The 17640-nt window shown below is 39.1% G+C and overlaps 1 protein-coding gene across 1 annotated transcript in view; it reads left to right on the top strand.

Moving 5' to 3' along the window:
* Window positions 1–16906, top strand: part of LOC112918548 (phosphatidylinositol 3,4,5-trisphosphate 3-phosphatase TPTE2-like) — an 83989-nt gene extending 67083 nt beyond the window's left edge. The window contains exons 14-17 of the mRNA XM_025996599.2: window positions 10580–10671; window positions 13846–13941; window positions 15249–15319; window positions 16753–16906. Coding sequence (XP_025852384.1) covers window positions 10580–10671; window positions 13846–13941; window positions 15249–15319; window positions 16753–16867 — 374 coding nt within the window. The 3' untranslated portion in view covers window positions 16868–16906. The remainder of the gene's footprint in view (window positions 1–10579; window positions 10672–13845; window positions 13942–15248; window positions 15320–16752) is intronic.
* The last annotated feature ends 734 nt before the right edge of the window (window positions 16907–17640 follow it).

Below are 17640 nucleotides of genomic sequence, written 5' to 3'. Positions count from 1 at the left end.
ATTAAAAAATTCACCATGATCCAGTGGAGCTTATGCCAGAGATGCAAGGATGTTTCAGTATTTTCAAATCAACAACATGATACATCAAGAGAGAGGATAAAAACCATATAAGCATTTCAATAGATGCAGAAAAAAGCATTTGACAAAGTACAACATCCAATCACAATAAAAATTCTCAAAAAGAAGGTTAGAGGGAACATACCTCAACATAATAAAGGCCATATATATTTAAAAAAACTGACAGCTAACATCATCCTCAATGGTGAAAAACAGCTCTTGCTCTAAGATCAGGAACTAGACAAGGATGTCTACTCTCACTACTTTTACTCAACATAGTATGAGAAGTCTTGGCCACAGCAATCATACAAGAAAAAGAAATAAAGGGCAGTCAAATTGGTAAGGAAGATGTAAAACTGTCAGTATTGGTATATGCCATAATATGATATATAGAAAATGCTTCACCAGGGTACCTGAATGGCTCTGTCACTTAATTGTCTGACTCTTGGTTTCGGTTCAGCTCATGATCTTAGGGTTGGGGGATCAAGTACAACATTAGTGCTTGATCACTTAATGTGAATCTGCTTAGAATTCTCTCCCTTTCCCTCTGTCTCACTTTCTGCCTCTCCCTCTGCTCACACATGCATGCACTCTCTCTCTAAAATAAATAAAATCTTAAAAAAAAAAAGAAAATCCTCACCAAAAAACATCCAGAACTGATAATTTAGTAAAGTCACAGGATACCAAATTAATATACATAGACCTGTTGTCTTTCTCTACACTAATAATGCAGTAGCAGAAAGAGAAGTTAAAAAAAACCAGTCCCATTGTTAAAATTTTAAATTGTTAAAATGTCCATGCTACCCAAAATGGTCCACAGATTTAATGCAACTCTATCAAAAAACCAATAATATTTTTCAAAGAAATAGAATAATCCTAAAATGTGTATGGAACCACAGAAGACCCCAAATAGCCAAAGAAATTTTGACAAAGAACAACAAAGCTGGAAATATCACAATCCCAAATTTCAAGATATACTAGAAAGTTGTAGTTGTAGTAACCACAAAAATAGACACACCAATGGACTGTCAGAAAAATAGATACATCAGTGGAACAGAATAATGAGCCCAAAATAAACCCATGCTTTTATGGCTAATTATAACAAAGGAGGCAAGAATATACAATGGGAAAAAGCATCTCTTTAACAAATGGTGTTAGGAAAACTGGACTGCTACATGCAAAAGAGTGAAACTGAGCCACTTTCTTACACCATACAAATTCAGAGTGGATTAAAGACCTAAATGTGAGACCTAAAACCATAAACTGATAGAAGAGACCATAGAGCATAATTTCTTTAACATGGCTATAGCAATGTTTTTCTACATATGTCTTCTCAGTGCAGCTCCCTTGTGCCTGCTGTGGCGTCTGAGCCTCTTGCTTCTTCATGCTTGGGGTTCCCTCCTGTTGTGATTAGTCTTACTGGGGGTTTGGTTCTCAACTGTGCCGCCACCTCACCTACCCGTTTCAATGTGGCCTCTCTACTGTACAAAGTCTGTCTGCCAGTCTTTAGGTCCTTTTCAGAATTAGTTGCCCTGACGTGGCTGTTATCTTGGTGTGGCTGTGGGACAAAGTGAGCTCAGGATCCTCCTACTCTGCCATCTTCCCAGCAACAAAAAACAACCATCATAGAATCTTTATCCTCCTTTTGCTCATGTAGTATATATAATGTTGAATGATTTGAAAATATTGAACCATCCTTGCATCCTTCTAATAAGTCCTACTGATCATGGTAAATGATCCTTTTAATGTATTGTAGAGTGTAGTTTGCTAATATTTTGTTGAGGGTTTTTATATCATTGGGAATGTTGGCCTGTAGTTCTAATTCTTTTTTAAAATTTTTCTATTTATTCATGAGAGACACAGAGAGAGAGGCAGAGACACAGGCAGAGAGAGAAGCAGGCTCCACACAGGGAGCCCAACACAGGACTAGATCCTGGGACTCCAGAATCACACCCCGGGCTAAAGGCAGGAGCCCAACTGCTAAGCCACCCAGGCATCCCTCTAATTTTTTTATAGTGACTTTAGTCTGGTTTTGGAATGGGTAATGCTGGCCTTATAGAATATATTTGGAAGATTTGCATTCCCCTTCTGTTTCTAGGGATAGTTGGAGGAGAATAGGTACTAACTTTTCTTTAAATGTTTAGTAGAATTCATCTGTGATTCCATTTGGTCCAGGGCTTTAGTTTGTTGGGTGTTGTTTGATTACCAATTTAGTTTCATTACTAGTAATTTATCTGTTCAGATTTCCTGTTTCTTCCTGACCCAATGTTAGAAACATTAGCCTTCTTTTGGAATAAGAATAATCTTCCTTTCAGATTGTTATGATTATGATCAAAACAGAAGGGAGATGAGCCTATCAGAAAAAAGGGTGAGGGACCTTGAAATGACCAATATTTTGTCTAGTATTCTGGGATTATCCCTCCTTCTCATGGTCTTTAAGTTCTTTATTACTCTGTAATTTGTAGAAAACTAATAATACTGTAAATAATTTCTGAACATAAAAATACAAATTAGTATTGTCTAGTGGAAATCAATTTATTATTGAGCCACTTTGTATCTGTTTGTAAACTCATGTCATCAGCCCTTATCCCCCTATAGACATGCAGTACTTTTTTAAATTGAAGTACTAACATACTAATGTACTAACATACATTAGCTTATATTAGCTTCAGGTATATGATATTATGATTCAACAATTTTATACATTACTCAGTATTCATCAAGATAAGCATATTCTTTAATCCCTTTTATTTCACCCATCGCCCCACCCACCTCCCTTCTGGAAGACACCAGTTTGTTCTCTGTATTTAAGAATCCTGATTTTTTAAATCTTTTTTAAATTTTCTTAAATTCCATATATGAGTGGAAACATGGTATTTGTCTCTCTTATTTCACTTAGCATTATATCCTCTAGGTCCATCCAATATTGTTGCAAATGGCAAGATTTCATTCTCTTTTATAGCTGAGCAATATTCCATTGTGTATGTGTACTATTCACCTATCAATAGACACTTGGATTGCCCCCATATATTGGCTACTATAAATAATGCTGCAATAAATAATATAGGGGTGTATATATCTTTTCAAAGTAGTGTTTTCATATTCTTTGGGTAAATACCTAGTAGTAAAATTACTGGACCACATGGTAATTCTATTTCTAATTTAGTGAGGAACCTCATAGTGTTTTCCCTGGTGATTTGTATACTTTACTTTGAACCAGCTGTAACATTTTACTGGTCTTTAATTAATGAGTTAAATAAAATTTATGACATGTATTTTAAAAATGCAAGGTACAGGACAGTGCTATGGTATGCAACAATTTCTGTAAAACAGAAGTGCGGAATACTATATATTCATATTTGCGTGTACATATATATAAAAATAACAGAGTGTATATATTCATATTTGATTAGATGTGCATAACAACAATCATATTTATGCATTTGGAACTGGAGAAATACACAGGTGGGTATGGTTGAGACAGATTCTTCATTTTATAAATATACTTTAAAAGTTTTAAATGTGAGTACTAAGCTTATAAATCACTGCCCTTCCCTGTCATGTGATAAGTATTTGAATTAATTTAGTTGTACATTTCACTGATTCCTGGTAGACATCAGTGGAAAGGAATTCTGCAACTGGAATGAGATGGAAGAAGTAAGGCTAAGAAATGATGATGCTTTTTTTTATATAATAAAATTATTTTTTATTGGTGTTCAATTTGCCAACATACAGAATAACACCCAGTGCTCATCCCGTCAAGTGCCCCCCTCAGTGCCCGTCACCGATTCACCCCCACCCCCGCCCTCCTCCCCTTCCACCACCCCTAGTTCGTATCCCAGAGTTAGGAGTCTTTATGTTCTGTCTCCCTTCCTGATATTTCCCACACATTTCTTCTCCCTTCGCTTATATTCCCTTTCACTATTATCTATATTCCCCAAATGAACGAGAACATACAATGTTTGTCCTTCACTGATTGACATACTTCACTCAGCCTAATACCCTCCAGTTCCATCCACGTCGAAGCAAATGGTGGATATTTGTCGTTTCTAATGGCTGAGGAATATTCCATTGTATACATAAACCACATCTTCTTTATCCATTCATCTTTCGATGGACACCGAGGCTCCTTCCACAGTTTGGCTATTGTGGACATTGCTGCTAGAAACATCGGGGTGCAGGTGTCCGGGCGTTTCATTGCATCTGAATCTTTGGGGTAAATCCCCATCAGTGCAATTGCTGGGTCACAGGGCAGGTCTATTTTTAACTCTTTGAGGAACCTCCACACAGTTTTCCAGAGTGGCTGCAGCAGTTCACATTCCCACCAACAGTGTAAGAGGGTTCCCTTTTCTCCGCATCCTCTCCAACATTTGTGGTTTCCTGCCTTGTTAATGTTCCCCATTCTCACTGGTGTGAGGTGGGATCTCATTGTGGTTTTGATTTGTATTTCCCTGATGGCAAGTGATGCAGAGCATTTTCTCATGTGGGTGTTGGCCAGGTCTATGTCTTCCTCTGTGAGATTTCTGTTCATGTCTTTTGCCCATTTCATGATTGGATTGTTTGTTTCTTTGGTGTTGAGTTTAATTAAACTCTTTATAGATTCTTTATAGATATAAAGATATATAGATATAGATATAGATATAGATATAGATATAGATATAGAACTATATAGATACAGTTCTTTATAGATTTTGGAAACTAGCCCTTTATCTGATGCGTCATTTGCAAATATCTTCTCCCATTCTGTAGGTTGTCTTTTAGTTTTGTTGATCGGATCCTTTACTGTGCAAAAGCTGCTTACCTTGATGAAGTCCCAATAGTTCATTTTTGCTATTGTTTCTTTTGCCTTCGGGGATGTATCTTGCAAGAAGTTACTGGGGCTGAGTTCAAAAAAGGTGTTGCCTGTGTTCTCCTCTAGGATTTTGATAGAATCTTCTCTAACATTTAGATCTTTCATCCATTTTGAGTTTATCTTTGTGTCTGGTGCAAGAGAGTGGTCTAGGTTCATTCTTCTGCATGTGGATGTCCAATTTTCCCAGCACCATTTATTGAAGAGACTGTCTTTCTTCCAATGGATAGTCTTTCCTCCTTTATTGAATATTAGTTGACCATAAAGTTCAGGGTCCACTTCTGGGTTCTCTATTCTGTTCCATTGATTTATCTGTCTGTTTTTGTGCCAGTACCACACTGTCTTGATGACCACAGCTTTGTAGCACAACCTGAAATCTGACATTGTCATGCCCCTGGCTCTGGTTTTCTTTTTCAATATTCCCCTGGCTACTGGGGGTCTTTTCTGATTCCACACAAATCTTAAAATAATTTGTTCTAACTCTCTGAAGAAAGTCCATGGTATTTTGATAGGGATTGCATTAAACGTATAAATTACCCTGGGTAACATTGACATTTTCACAATATTAATTCTGCCAATCCATGAGGATGGAATATTTTTCCATCTCTTTGTGTCTTCCTCAATTTCTTTCAGAAGTGTTCTATAGTTTTTAGGGTATAGATCCTTTACCTCTTTGGTTAGGTTTATTACTAGGTATTTATGTTTTTGGGTGCAATTATAAATGGGATTGACTCCTTAATTTCTCTTTCTTCAGTCTCATTGTTAGTGTATAGAAATGCCATTGATTTCTGGGCATTGATTTTGTATCCTGCCACGCTACCAAATTGCTGTATGAGTTCTAGCAATCTTGGGGTGGAGGCTTTTGGGTTTTCTATATAGAGTATCATGTCATCGACGAAGAGGGAGAGTTTGACTTCTTCTTTGCCAATTTGAATGCCTTTAATGTCTTTTTGTTGTCTGATTGCTGAGGCTAGGACTTCCAGTACTATGTTGAATAGCAGTGGTGAGAGTGGACATCCCTGTCGTGTTCCTGATCTTAGGGGAAAGGCTCCCAGTGCTTCCCCATTGAGAATGATATTTGCTGTGGGCTTTTCGTAGATGGCTTTTAAGATGTTGAGGAATGTTCCCTCTATCCCTACACTCTGAAGAGTTTTGATCAGGAATGGATGCTGTATTTTGTCAAATGCTTTCTCTGCATCTAATGAGAGGATCATATGGTTCTTGGTTTTTCTCTTGCTGATATGATGAATCACATTGATTGTTTTACGAGTGTTGAACCAGCCTTGTGTCCCGGGGATAAATCCTACTTGGTCATGGTGAATAATTTTCTTAATGTGTTGTTGGATCCTATTGGCTAGTATCTTGTTGAGAATTTTTGCATCCATGTTCATCAGGGATATTGGTCTGTAATTCTCCTTTTTGGTGGGGTCTTTGTCTGGTTTTGGAATTAAGGTGATGCTGGCCTCATAGAACGAATTTGGAAGTACTCCATCTCTTTCTATCTTTCCAAACAGCATTAGTAGAATAGGTATGATTTCTTCTTTAAACGTTTGATAGAATTCCCCTGGGAAGCCATCTGGCCCTGGACTCTTGTGTCTTGGGAGGTTTTTGATGACTGCTTCAATTTCCTCCCTGGTTATCGGCCTGTTCAGGTTTTCTCTGTCTTCCTGTTCCAGTTTTGGCAGTTTGTGGATTTCCAGGAATGCGTCCATTTCTTCTAGATTGCCTAATTTATTGGCATATAACTGTTCATAATATGTTTTTTAAATCGTTTGTATTTCCTTGGTGTTGGTAGTGATCTCTCCTTTCTCATTCATGATTTTATTAATTTGAGTCTTCTCTCTCTTCTTTTTAATAAGGCTGGCTAATGGTTTATCTATCTTATTAATTCTTTCAAAGAACCAACTCCTGGTTTTGTTGATCTGTTCCACAGTTCTTCTGGTCTCGATTTCATTGAGTTCTGCTCGAATCTTTAACTCTCTTCTTCTGCTGGGTGTAGGATATATCTGCTGTTTTTTCTCTAGCCCCTTTATGTGTAAGGTTAGCTTCTGTATTTGAGATCTTTCCAGTTTTTGAATGGATGCTTGTATTGTGATGTATTTCCCCCTCAAGACTGCTTTTGCTGCATCCCAAAGATTTTGAACGGTTGTATCTTCATTCTCATTAGTTTCCATGAATCTTTTTAATTCTTCCTTAATTTCCTGGTTGACCTTTTCATCTTTTAGCAGGATGGTCCTTAACCTCCACGTGTTTGTGGTCCTTCCAAACTTCTTGTTGTGGTTTAGTTCTAATTTCAAGGCATTATGGTCTGAGAATATACAGGGGACTATCCCTATCTTTTGGTATCGGTTCAGACCCGATTTGTGACCCAGTATGTGGTCTATTCTGGAGAAAGTTCCATGTGCACTTGAGAAGAATGTGTATTCACTTGAGTTTGGATGTAAGGTTCTGTAGATATCTCTGAAATCCATCTGGTCCAGTGTATCATTTAAAGCTCTTGTTTCTTTGGAGATGTGCTTAGAAGACCTATCGAGAGTAGAAAGAGCTATATTGAAGTCACCAAGTATAAGTGTATTATTATCAAAGTATTTCTTCAGTTTGGTTATTAATTGGTTTAAATATTGGCAGCTCCCACATTCGGGGCATATATATTGAGGATTGTTAAGTCCTCTTGTTGGATAGATCCTTTGAGTATGAGATAGTGTCCCTCTTCATCTCTCACTATAGTCTTCGGGGTAAATTTTAATTTATCTGATATGAGGATGGCTACCCCTGCTTTCTTTTGAGGACCATTTGAATGGTAAATGGTTCTCCAACTTTTTATTTTCAGGTTGTAGGTGTCCTTCTGTCTAAAATGAGTCTCTTGTAGACAGCAAATAGATGGGTCCTGCTTTTTTATCCAGTCTGAAACCCTGCGCCTTTTGATGGGGTCATTAAGCCCATTCACGTTCATAGTTACTATTGACAGATATGAGTTTAGTGTCATCATGATATCTATTCAGTCCTTGTTTTTGTGGATTGTTCCACTGGACTTCTTCTTAAAGGGGAATTTTAAGAGTCCCCCTTAAAATTTCTTGCAGAGCTGGTTTGCAGGTCACATATTCTTTCAGTTCCTGCCTGTCTTGGAAGCTCTTTATCTCTCCTTCCATTTTGAATGAGATCCTTGCTGGATAAAGTATTCTTGGCTGCATGTTCTTCTCATTTAGGACCCTGAATTTAGGACCCTTTCTGGTCTGCCAGGTCTCTGTGGAGAGGTCTGCTGTTACCCTAATACTCCTCCCCATATAAGTCAGGGATTTCTTGTCTCTTGCTGCTTTAAGGATCTTCTCTTTATCTTTGGAATTTGCAAGCTTAACTATTAAATGTCGAGGTGTTGAATGGTTTTTATTGATTTTAGGAGGGGGATCGCTCTATTTCCTGGATCTGAATGCCTGTTTCCCTTCCCAGATTAGGAAAGTTTTCAGCTATGATTTGTTCAAATACATATTCTGGCCCTCTGGCCCTTTCGGCACCCTCGGGAACCCCAATTAAATGTAGGTTTTTCTTCCTCAGGCTGTCGTTTATTTCCCTTAATCTATCCTCATGGTCTTTTGTTTGTCTCTTTTTTCCTCAGTTTCCCTCTTTGCCATCAACTTGTCTTCTATGTCACTCACTCGTTCTTCCACCTTGTTAACCCTCGTCGTTAGGACTTCTCGTTTGGATTGCATCTCATTCCATTGATTTTTAATTTCTGCCTGATTAGATCTAAATTCTGCAGTCATGAAGTCTCTTGAGTCCTTTATGCTTTTTTCTAGAGCCGCCAGTAGCTGTATAATAGTGCTTCTGATTTGGCTTTCTGACATTGGATTGTAATCCAGATTTTGCAACTCTGTAGGAGAGAGGACTGTTTCTGATTCTTTCTTTTGAGGTGAGGTTTTCCTTCTAGTCATTTTGCTCAGTGCAGAGTGGCCAAAAACAAGTTGTATTGGGAAAAGGAGAAAAAGAGAGGAGAGAAAGAAGGAAAGAAAAGAGAAAATGAAAAAAGAAAAAAGGAAGAAAAAAAAGAAGAAAACTAAAGAAAGGAAAAAAAAGGGTGGGGGAAGCAAACAGAAATCAAAAAGAAAAAAAAATACAGGGATGTATCTTCTGATTCTGTATACTTTAAGTCCCTTGACTTCCCCTGGAACTGGTCCGTCTAGCTGGTCTTCTGGGGGAGGGGCCTGTTGTGCTGATTCTCAGGTGTTAGCACTTGGGGGAGCTGCTCTGCCCCTGCCTGGTGCAGGGCTCAGTGCGGGTTGTTTGCCCCGTGAGGCCCCAGGAGGAAGCCACAGTGGCGGGGGCAGCTCTGCAGCCCTGGAGTCAGCCCCCGCAGTAGCTCCGGGGCTCTCCGTCTGCAGGGCCTGGAGGCTCCGGGGCGGGGCCGCTGATCTGCTCAGCTCCAGGCAGGAGCGTCCTCCCTGTCCTGGGCCCTCCCGGCCTCTGCCTGTCCCGGGGGAGGCCGGATCCTGGGCTGTGTCCCGGCGCCCTGTGCTCCGGGGCCTGCGCTGTTGGATTCGCGCTCCCGCCCCGCAGCCCCCTCCGCGGAGCCGCCGCCCGAGCCCCTCCGAGCTGCTCCGGTCCCGCCGAGCGCTGCAGCCCTTAGGGAGCTCGGCGCACTCTCCTGCAAGCCGCAGGTGTCTGTTAGTGTCCCCGGGAGCCCGAGGGCATCCCCGCCCTCCTGGGGTCCTGTTCTAACTCCCCGCGGGCCCCTTTCTGCCCGGGAAGGTTGGTGCAGCTCCTGCTTCTCCGGGACGGGGCTCTCCTGTCCTGGGGACACTCGCCCCGGCCTCAGCCCGGCTCCTCGCGGGGCCCCTCCCCCTTGGAGGCCTTTTGTGTCTTTATTTCTTTTCCCCCGTCTTCCTACCTTGAGAGAAGCGCAAACTCTTCTCACTTGGTGACTTGGGGACCCTACTCTTCCGCCGTCTTGCCCCTCCTCTGAGAAATGATGATGCTTAATACAAATTACTAATGTGGTGTTAGTGAAAACAATGAAAACATAAACATCAAGAATGATTGATATATGACTTTGTTAGAATATCTTTTTAGTTCTGTACCTTTACTTCTGTGCATATTTGTCACACGCATGGTTAAAAGGTAAGCAATACGAAATTAATTGAAGGCTTGAGAAACCAGCCCTTTTAGGAACTACTAAAAGAAGGGGGTCATTTGAATAAAGAGCAAGAAACCATTTGTCTGTAGATGTATCCCTAATGCCACAGGAATGTTTAGATTACAGCTGTCCAATATTTCCATAGAGATGGATTGCTCTAGGAACTGAAGTTACATGAAGGCAAGAGGAATTTAGACTATTTATTATTGAGAAACATTATCAGATGTCTGAAGCAAGTAACACATTAGCAGGAAATGTTGCAAGTTACCTTCCCTGATTTTTTTTTCTAGAAAGGTGAAGAGATGAGATTCTAAGTCTTCGAAGCTGAACTATGTCTTTTTCTGCCCCCCCAGCCTTATAAGTTGTGCTTTAGGAGACAAAGTTGGGCTCAAAGCTTTGTCTTTTGAAGATGGAATCCAAGCAAGACCTAAATGATTCATTATTGACACACTGTTAGCTGGAATAGTTTCCTCTTTTTAATCCATAATGTTAATTGGTGATACATTTGTTCTTTGCTCTAACTAGCCTAACTTTATTTTCTTCAGGTGTTGGAAAAGGTAATGGAAATGATCTAAAAGTACAAGTAATAATGCAGCACAAGATCATCTTTTTCTGTTCTGCTTCTAAAAACTGTCAGGTAACAGCATGTAACCTGAAAATTCTGGTATTTTTAAAATTTTACTTAAATTCAATTAAACATATAATGTATTATTGGTTTCAGAGGTAGAGATCAGTGATTCATGAGTCTTATGTAATACCTGGTGCTCATTACATCACCTGCCCTCCTTAATGACCATCATCCAATTACCCTATCCCCCCTACTCCCTCCCCTCCAGCGACCCTCAGTTTGTTTCCTATAGATTGTCTCTTATGGTTTGTCTCCCTCTCTGATTTCATCTTATTTTAATTTTTCCTTTCTTCCCCTATGATCCTCTGTTTTGTTTCTTAAATTCCACATGAGTGAGATCATAATTCTCTGATTGACTTATTCCACTTAGCATAATACCCTCTAGTTCCATCCACATCATTGTAAATGGCAAGATCTCATTTGTGGATGGCTCAGTAGTCCATTATATATAAATATATAAACATATATAAATACATAAATACATAAATATATATACCACATCTTCTTTATCCATTCACTGTCAGTGGACATCTGGGCTCTTTCCATTGTTTGCCTATTGTGGACGTTGCTGCTATAAACATTGGGGTGCAGGTGCCCCTTTGGATCACTACATTTATATCTTTGGGGTATATCCCTAGTAGTACAATTGCTGGGTCAGAGGGTAGCTCTATTTTCAACTCTTTGAGGAAACCTCCATACTGTTTTCCAGAGTGGCTGCACCAGCTTACATTCCCCTAGTGTTTGTTTTAAATCTCAATGTCAAATCAGCATGTTGACTTCCCCAAACCATCACTCATCACAAAGAAAGACCATATTGTTTTCTGGTTACCATCCAACTTGGTGTCCTTGAGCAAGTCAGAGCTCAAACTCATTATTCAAAATCGTTTTTCAGGGCATTTTCCTGAATATATTTTCAGTTCAGAGTATTGCTTTGCCTGTCACTTTTCCATACATGCCAAGCATGTCCCCAGGAATCTATCCGAATTTTAAATTCATGCATCTGGTGATTTTTAGCCATGTCGTCTTCTTCTTGGTTATTTTATAATATGGCACTGATTCTAAAATTTTAGTGTGCATGTGAATCACCTAGGAACTCATAAAGATGCAGATACCTAGATTGTACCCCAAAAATATATTCAGGAAATCTGGAATGGGGCCCAGAAATATCTAGAGTTAGCAATGTCCCAAGTGATTCTACCTCAGATGTCCTATGGGACTGCACTGTGAGAAATAATGCAAGGGTGGTCAGACGGGGGATGTATTTCTTTGCCCAAAGCAATGGGACCTGATAGTCTTGTTTTCTTTTGTTTCTACTTGAAGAAGTACCTTAGACTACCCAACTTTTCTGAAGTAATAAGAAACCTTCCTGGGTCTCAGAAATATAAACTCTCATAATTCTCCCTCAGGGTTTTGTCTCTCTTCTTTCTCCAACACCACTCCTTCACCTTTACCCAACTGAAGGCACTCCTCCAGACCTGATTGACTTTATGTTCTTATCTCTACAAATACTCTACTCTTGGTTTTGCTCATCCATTCCCCTGCTTTAAACTATTTTTTTTTCTTTCTCCCACTCTGCACACGTTTATGAGCACCCACCACCTGGCAGGTAGACAGCCTCTACTCCCACAATGCTACCACATTTGTTGATCCAAATTTGTCAAATGAGCTTTTCCTCGGCTTCTGCAAATGACACCAGAATTCTCTCACTCAGGCCTTAAAAGGTAGTAGTATCTTTGATTCTTTCTTTGCTGTGCCCCTCGCCCCCCACGTCCCCCACCCCCAGTTCAGTCAGTCACCAATTCCTGTTGATTATACCTTTGGAATCTCTCTTCACTTTCTCCATTCCTTTCTGTTCCCATTGCCACTGCCTAGTCCGGCAGCTCATCTGCTCATTGCCAGATTTCTACAATGCTCTCCCTCCTTCCCTTTCTTCTCATACAGTACAGTACGGAGAGTCCTAAGATATGCAAGTATTTCTCTGCTCTTACTGTAGAACAGAAGACACTCTGTGTGCCTGTAGTCAAAGCTGGTTAGTATCTTCAGCTCTGTGTATTTGTAAAATAAAGATCAAATCTCAAGTGTTATGAGGATTAGATAACATACGTGAAGTTGCTTTGTGAGCTATAAAACACTAAATTATATGTGGAAATTTTCAGGCCACTTTGTCACTAGGAAATGCCCCCACCATCACCACCACATGCTTCAACAACTTATTTCCCTGGCTCTTAAACCTTTATGATATAGCCCTATCAGATCTGAGACCTGAGCGAATTTCCATCAGTAATTTGACCTGCAGATTCCATTCAAAGTAGTTGAGTACCTTCTGACCCTTGGAACACAACACTTTCATTGCTGTTTCATGTGTTTGCTGGTTTTTCCTCTCCCTACCCCACACCACACTGTCTGCACTGGATGCTCTCTTCAGCGCTCATGATACAAATCCATGCCCAGCTGTTTCCATGCCTCTGTGAAACCTTCTTATTCTATGCTTCCTGTTAACCTCCCCAAAGCACACACACCAGTCTTCATCATCCAGCTTGACATGTAATTTATGCCATTCTACTAATTGTTTATGTAAATAGCTCCCTGAAGCATACCAGAGTTTGCACTTTCTTTTGTATTTTACACAGGGCCTAGCACAGACTTTTCTCATTGTGCATGCCATTATTATACCAGGGTAAATCGGTAACAAAGAAATACTCAGTGTAGCTTCAAAGTCCTTCATTCCAGAAACTTGGCCAATCTTTGGTCACTCCATCCAGTGGTCGGCTATGGACAAGGCCTATGATCCCAAAAGCAAACACCTTTTTGATAAAACATGACCAATTAGGTATTACTTCTTAAATGTGAATGCCAGCTTTAAAACTGAGCTCTGTGTCCCAGCATATGAAAATCAAATGACACACATTCAACGGTAATGTTTACTAAAACTCTAATAGAAAACCAAATACTTCACTTTTCAACAGTGCATTACCATAACCTCCAAGAATATTGGCCTTTTAAAAGTGTAAACTGTATTGCAACTTTACAGAAATGATTCACATTTATTTATATGGGTAGTGACTGGGCTTGAAGACCAAGCATACTTGGTAAATCCAGAAGCCTTGATAAGCAGACTGAACTTCACTGTTATTCTTCTACTGGGTAGGGTTATAGTTCTGAATTCCATGTGATTATTCACAGATATTTCATGATGTTGAAACAGACAGTGTAATAATTCAGCTATCCAACTGCCCACCTCTGTATGACGATGTCAAAGTGCAATTTTTCTCTTCTTCGGTGAGTAATCAAGAAAGAACCTATGCCAGTATTCTCATCTGGACTTTTGAATGATTCTGATTTAGGATTTCCTTTGCTACAATTCCCAGCAAGGAATATGATAGGAAATATCAACCCCTGGCCAGGAAGGGGGAGAAAAACAGGTCAGGTCTGTAACAGTTTATAAAAAGAACACAGGTAAAGAGTTTTTGGTTCAGTTTTTTCTAAATTCTATACAACTTACATCATATTTTCAAATAAGAAAAAAACCAAGGCATATCTACTGCATAGCAGTGATCACATTTTTGTTTTGTATCTTTAAAACACATGCTCCCCTCAATTTTTTTTTAAAGATTTTATTTATTCATGAAAGACACAGAAAGAGAGGCAGAGGCACAGGCAGAGAAGCAGGCTCCATGCAAGAAGCCCAATGCGGAACTTGATCCCAGGACCCCAGGATCATGCCCTGAGCCAAAGGCAGATGCCCAACCGCTGAGCCACCCAGGCGTCCCTGCTCCCATAATTTATAAAGACTTTAAAATGAGGGAGATTTGACTTTCCTTTAAGTTGATAATAGTATTTTAATCCAATATTTAACTTAGGAAAAGAATGTTTGCCATTGTCCTTACTCTGAATACCATGAGTAATTTCCCACGAGCAGTCACAAAGTATACAAGTGTTATTCTGTATATAACAAATTTCTAGGCCTTAGTGGTTGTTTTTCTATTAAAATCATCAAGCAGAACTGCCTACAATTAACGAGGTTGATCAATTTAAAGTTTGTAACCTGTGCCCTCCTTCACCACCTGCTTGCTCCGTGGTGAGAGCATCTGTTCCATAGTGAAATGTTATGTCATTCCGGATGGCCATCCTTTGATTACTGAAGCCAGTCTGAACTCTCTCAATCAGTGGTCTCTAAGCAGCAGCACCAGTACAAGTACTGGTCCAGGCAGTGTTGCTAATTTTGTGATTTTTAGGGGCCATGAAATGAAAACACTTTCAAAATATGTAGGTATTCTTATTTAAATACTGACAGTTATCAATGTAGCTGTTCCTTGTGGAAGTGGACGATCTCTTTGGGCATAAATGGGCATCAGTCTCTGGTCGACACTATGTAAACTAGGAGACTATTGACTATTTCCTTAAATTTTGATAGAGCAAGAGAAAGAACCAGGCATTTCTTAAAGCCTCCTGCTGTGTCATGAAAGATTACAGACTATTAAATGCTATGCATTTAATGGCTCTAGTTGTTTGACAAATACAGAATTTTAACCCCTGTTATTTTTCATAGTAGAAATGATACTAAAAAAATTTTTTTTTAATTTTAGGATCTTCCTAAATACTATGACAACTGCCCTTTTTTCTTTTGGTTCCACACATCTTTTATACAAAATAACAGGTATGGCTCTGATACAATCCAGTAGAAACCCCTTAATCTCCAAGGTCTGTGTAAGGCATAATGGCAATCCTATGCTCAATTTACAGAAACCAAGAAACCCTCAAGTCCCCCATTCTTCATTGTCTTTTTCCTCTGAATCTGGTCATGTAAAACATGGGCTATTCTTCTTAAGAACCACTGTTGCATGATCCTCAAGGCCCATGCCATAGGACTGTCGCATAAGTTAAAATATAATCTAATCAGATCTTGAGTATGGTAATAAATCCCTCCCATGCAAGTTTAATATGAGTCTGCTCAGTCACTCTGACTACAGCAGGTTCTCTGTATGTTAATTTACTGACCATCCACCAAATTCTATGCCAAAAAGTCAGGCATCCTCAAGGAAGGCTTCAGCTAGTTTAAAGGTGGTATGTAGATCTAGAGTGGCAGAAATTTATGACACAATAAGCATCAATGAAGACAGCTTCAAGAGAATCCTAGTATCCCAGTTAAAAATGATTTTCTAGTGGCTAAATTGGGAAACCATTTTTTAAAAAGTAATAACTATTATTCCAAGGAAACTTCTTCCCTATCTGGAAACTCATTCCTGAGTCTAGAGGGTCTCTAGAATTCTAGTACTTTAAGGAGTATTCTTTGGCACTGAGAATTTGAGATGTATTGGTATCACCCCAATACATCTCATGTATCATCCAATACAAAAAAGGAAAAATATCCAAAGAAATGAGTTTTGAAGTAGTTGTGATTGTATGTGGCATGAATTAATAATTCTCATTATATACAACCCTAGTCTTTTCTTCAAATCTGAATATCTCACCATACCTCATATCCAGTAAGGCAATAATAAATGGAACATCTGGTCTACATACTTACAATACACATATTTCATGGGTAGAGAAACTTTGGCTTTGATGGAAAATTTTTAACAATTTTTCCTGGGGTGTATATAAACTTTTACTCATAACATGGATGAAGTCCCTCAGGTAGAACTTCATCTGGTGCTGCTCCTCCAGAGTAGTTCTTGGTAAGGGGTACAGTTTTTTCCTTTATAACCCCACGATCATATTGGAGAGGCAGCCCATTAGATCACTTTTCTCCTCACTTTCACAGGTTTCTAATTTTCCCTACTACTAGGGAGAACAGTTTTATTTGTTCCACAGTGGTTAATAAGTCAAAAATGCCCCTATCCTCATATAAGAGACACTATTTTACTGCTTGATTTTAATTCACATCTAGTCTGATTAATAAATTGCCATATGAAAAGTCAAATGTCACTACTGCCATAGAAGGCAATGTGAGAAGAATCAGGGACAAGTTGTTACTGATGATTAAGATTTTGTTCGCTATGGAAGGGAGGAGCGGGTTCTCAGCAGGCTTCCTAGGAGCCAAGAGAGGGGCCATGGTCATCGATTGAAACGAGGTTTCTTCTTTTCTAGGCTTTATCTTCCAAGAAGTGAATTGGATAATCCCCATAAACAAAAAACATGGAAAATTTACCGTCCACAGTTCGCAGTCGAGGTATATTTTGATGAAGTAGTAGCTGGTACCTGATCAAGTACAGTTCCCTTTCTAGGACAGAATCATGTTCTCCACCCCACCGCCACATATTTATATCTTCTAAACCTACTTCCTTCCTGGTATACTTATTTACATTTATGTACATATGTTTTTGAGTAACCTTAAATATATACAAAGTAAAATGTCAGTGGTGCTTTTTATTTTTTGAAGGAGTTCTGTCAGGTTGAGATAACTACTGTTCTGTGGTCCAAATTTAAGAGCTTTGAAATAACAGAACTTTCATATAAAAATAGCATTTAAAAATTGTGACTCCTCACAATATTGAGTGAGGTTTATTACATATTTTTAGATAAGAATTCCCTGCTTTACATTTGTAATTTCAGCTAAGAAAAGTTGTTTCTATTTTCTTCCTCTGTTTGTTAATAGCTTATAAATCATCAGATTGGCATCAAAACTTGTTTTAAATCCCTAGAACTGTTCCCACAAGCAGTCCCACCAGTGCTTAGGCTACATGTTTCCTTTAATTATACAGTTTTTGGGGAAGGCAAGACAAGTTTGGTAAACATAAGCAGAAGTTACTGAAAATTATCTTTTTCATAACATGACAAGTGAAGTTCAAAGGAAATGTTTGCCTAGAAAAATCTAGATGATTTTAAAATCCACCTCCTCCCTTACCACAACTTCACTTACATTTAGGGAACTCTGAGAAGGAAGGTCAACTTCTCATTATAAACACTCCTTAGTCCTGGCTGCACATTCTAAGTATCTTCACTGTATCTTAATTGTCCTTATTTATGGACACGCCC

The sequence above is a fragment of the Vulpes vulpes genome, chromosome 9 (genome assembly GCF_048418805.1).
Source record: "Vulpes vulpes isolate BD-2025 chromosome 9, VulVul3, whole genome shotgun sequence".
NCBI lineage: Eukaryota > Metazoa > Chordata > Mammalia > Carnivora > Canidae > Vulpes > Vulpes vulpes.
Note: the sequence above shows the minus strand (reverse complement) of the source record. Positions and strands in the feature narration are given on the sequence as shown.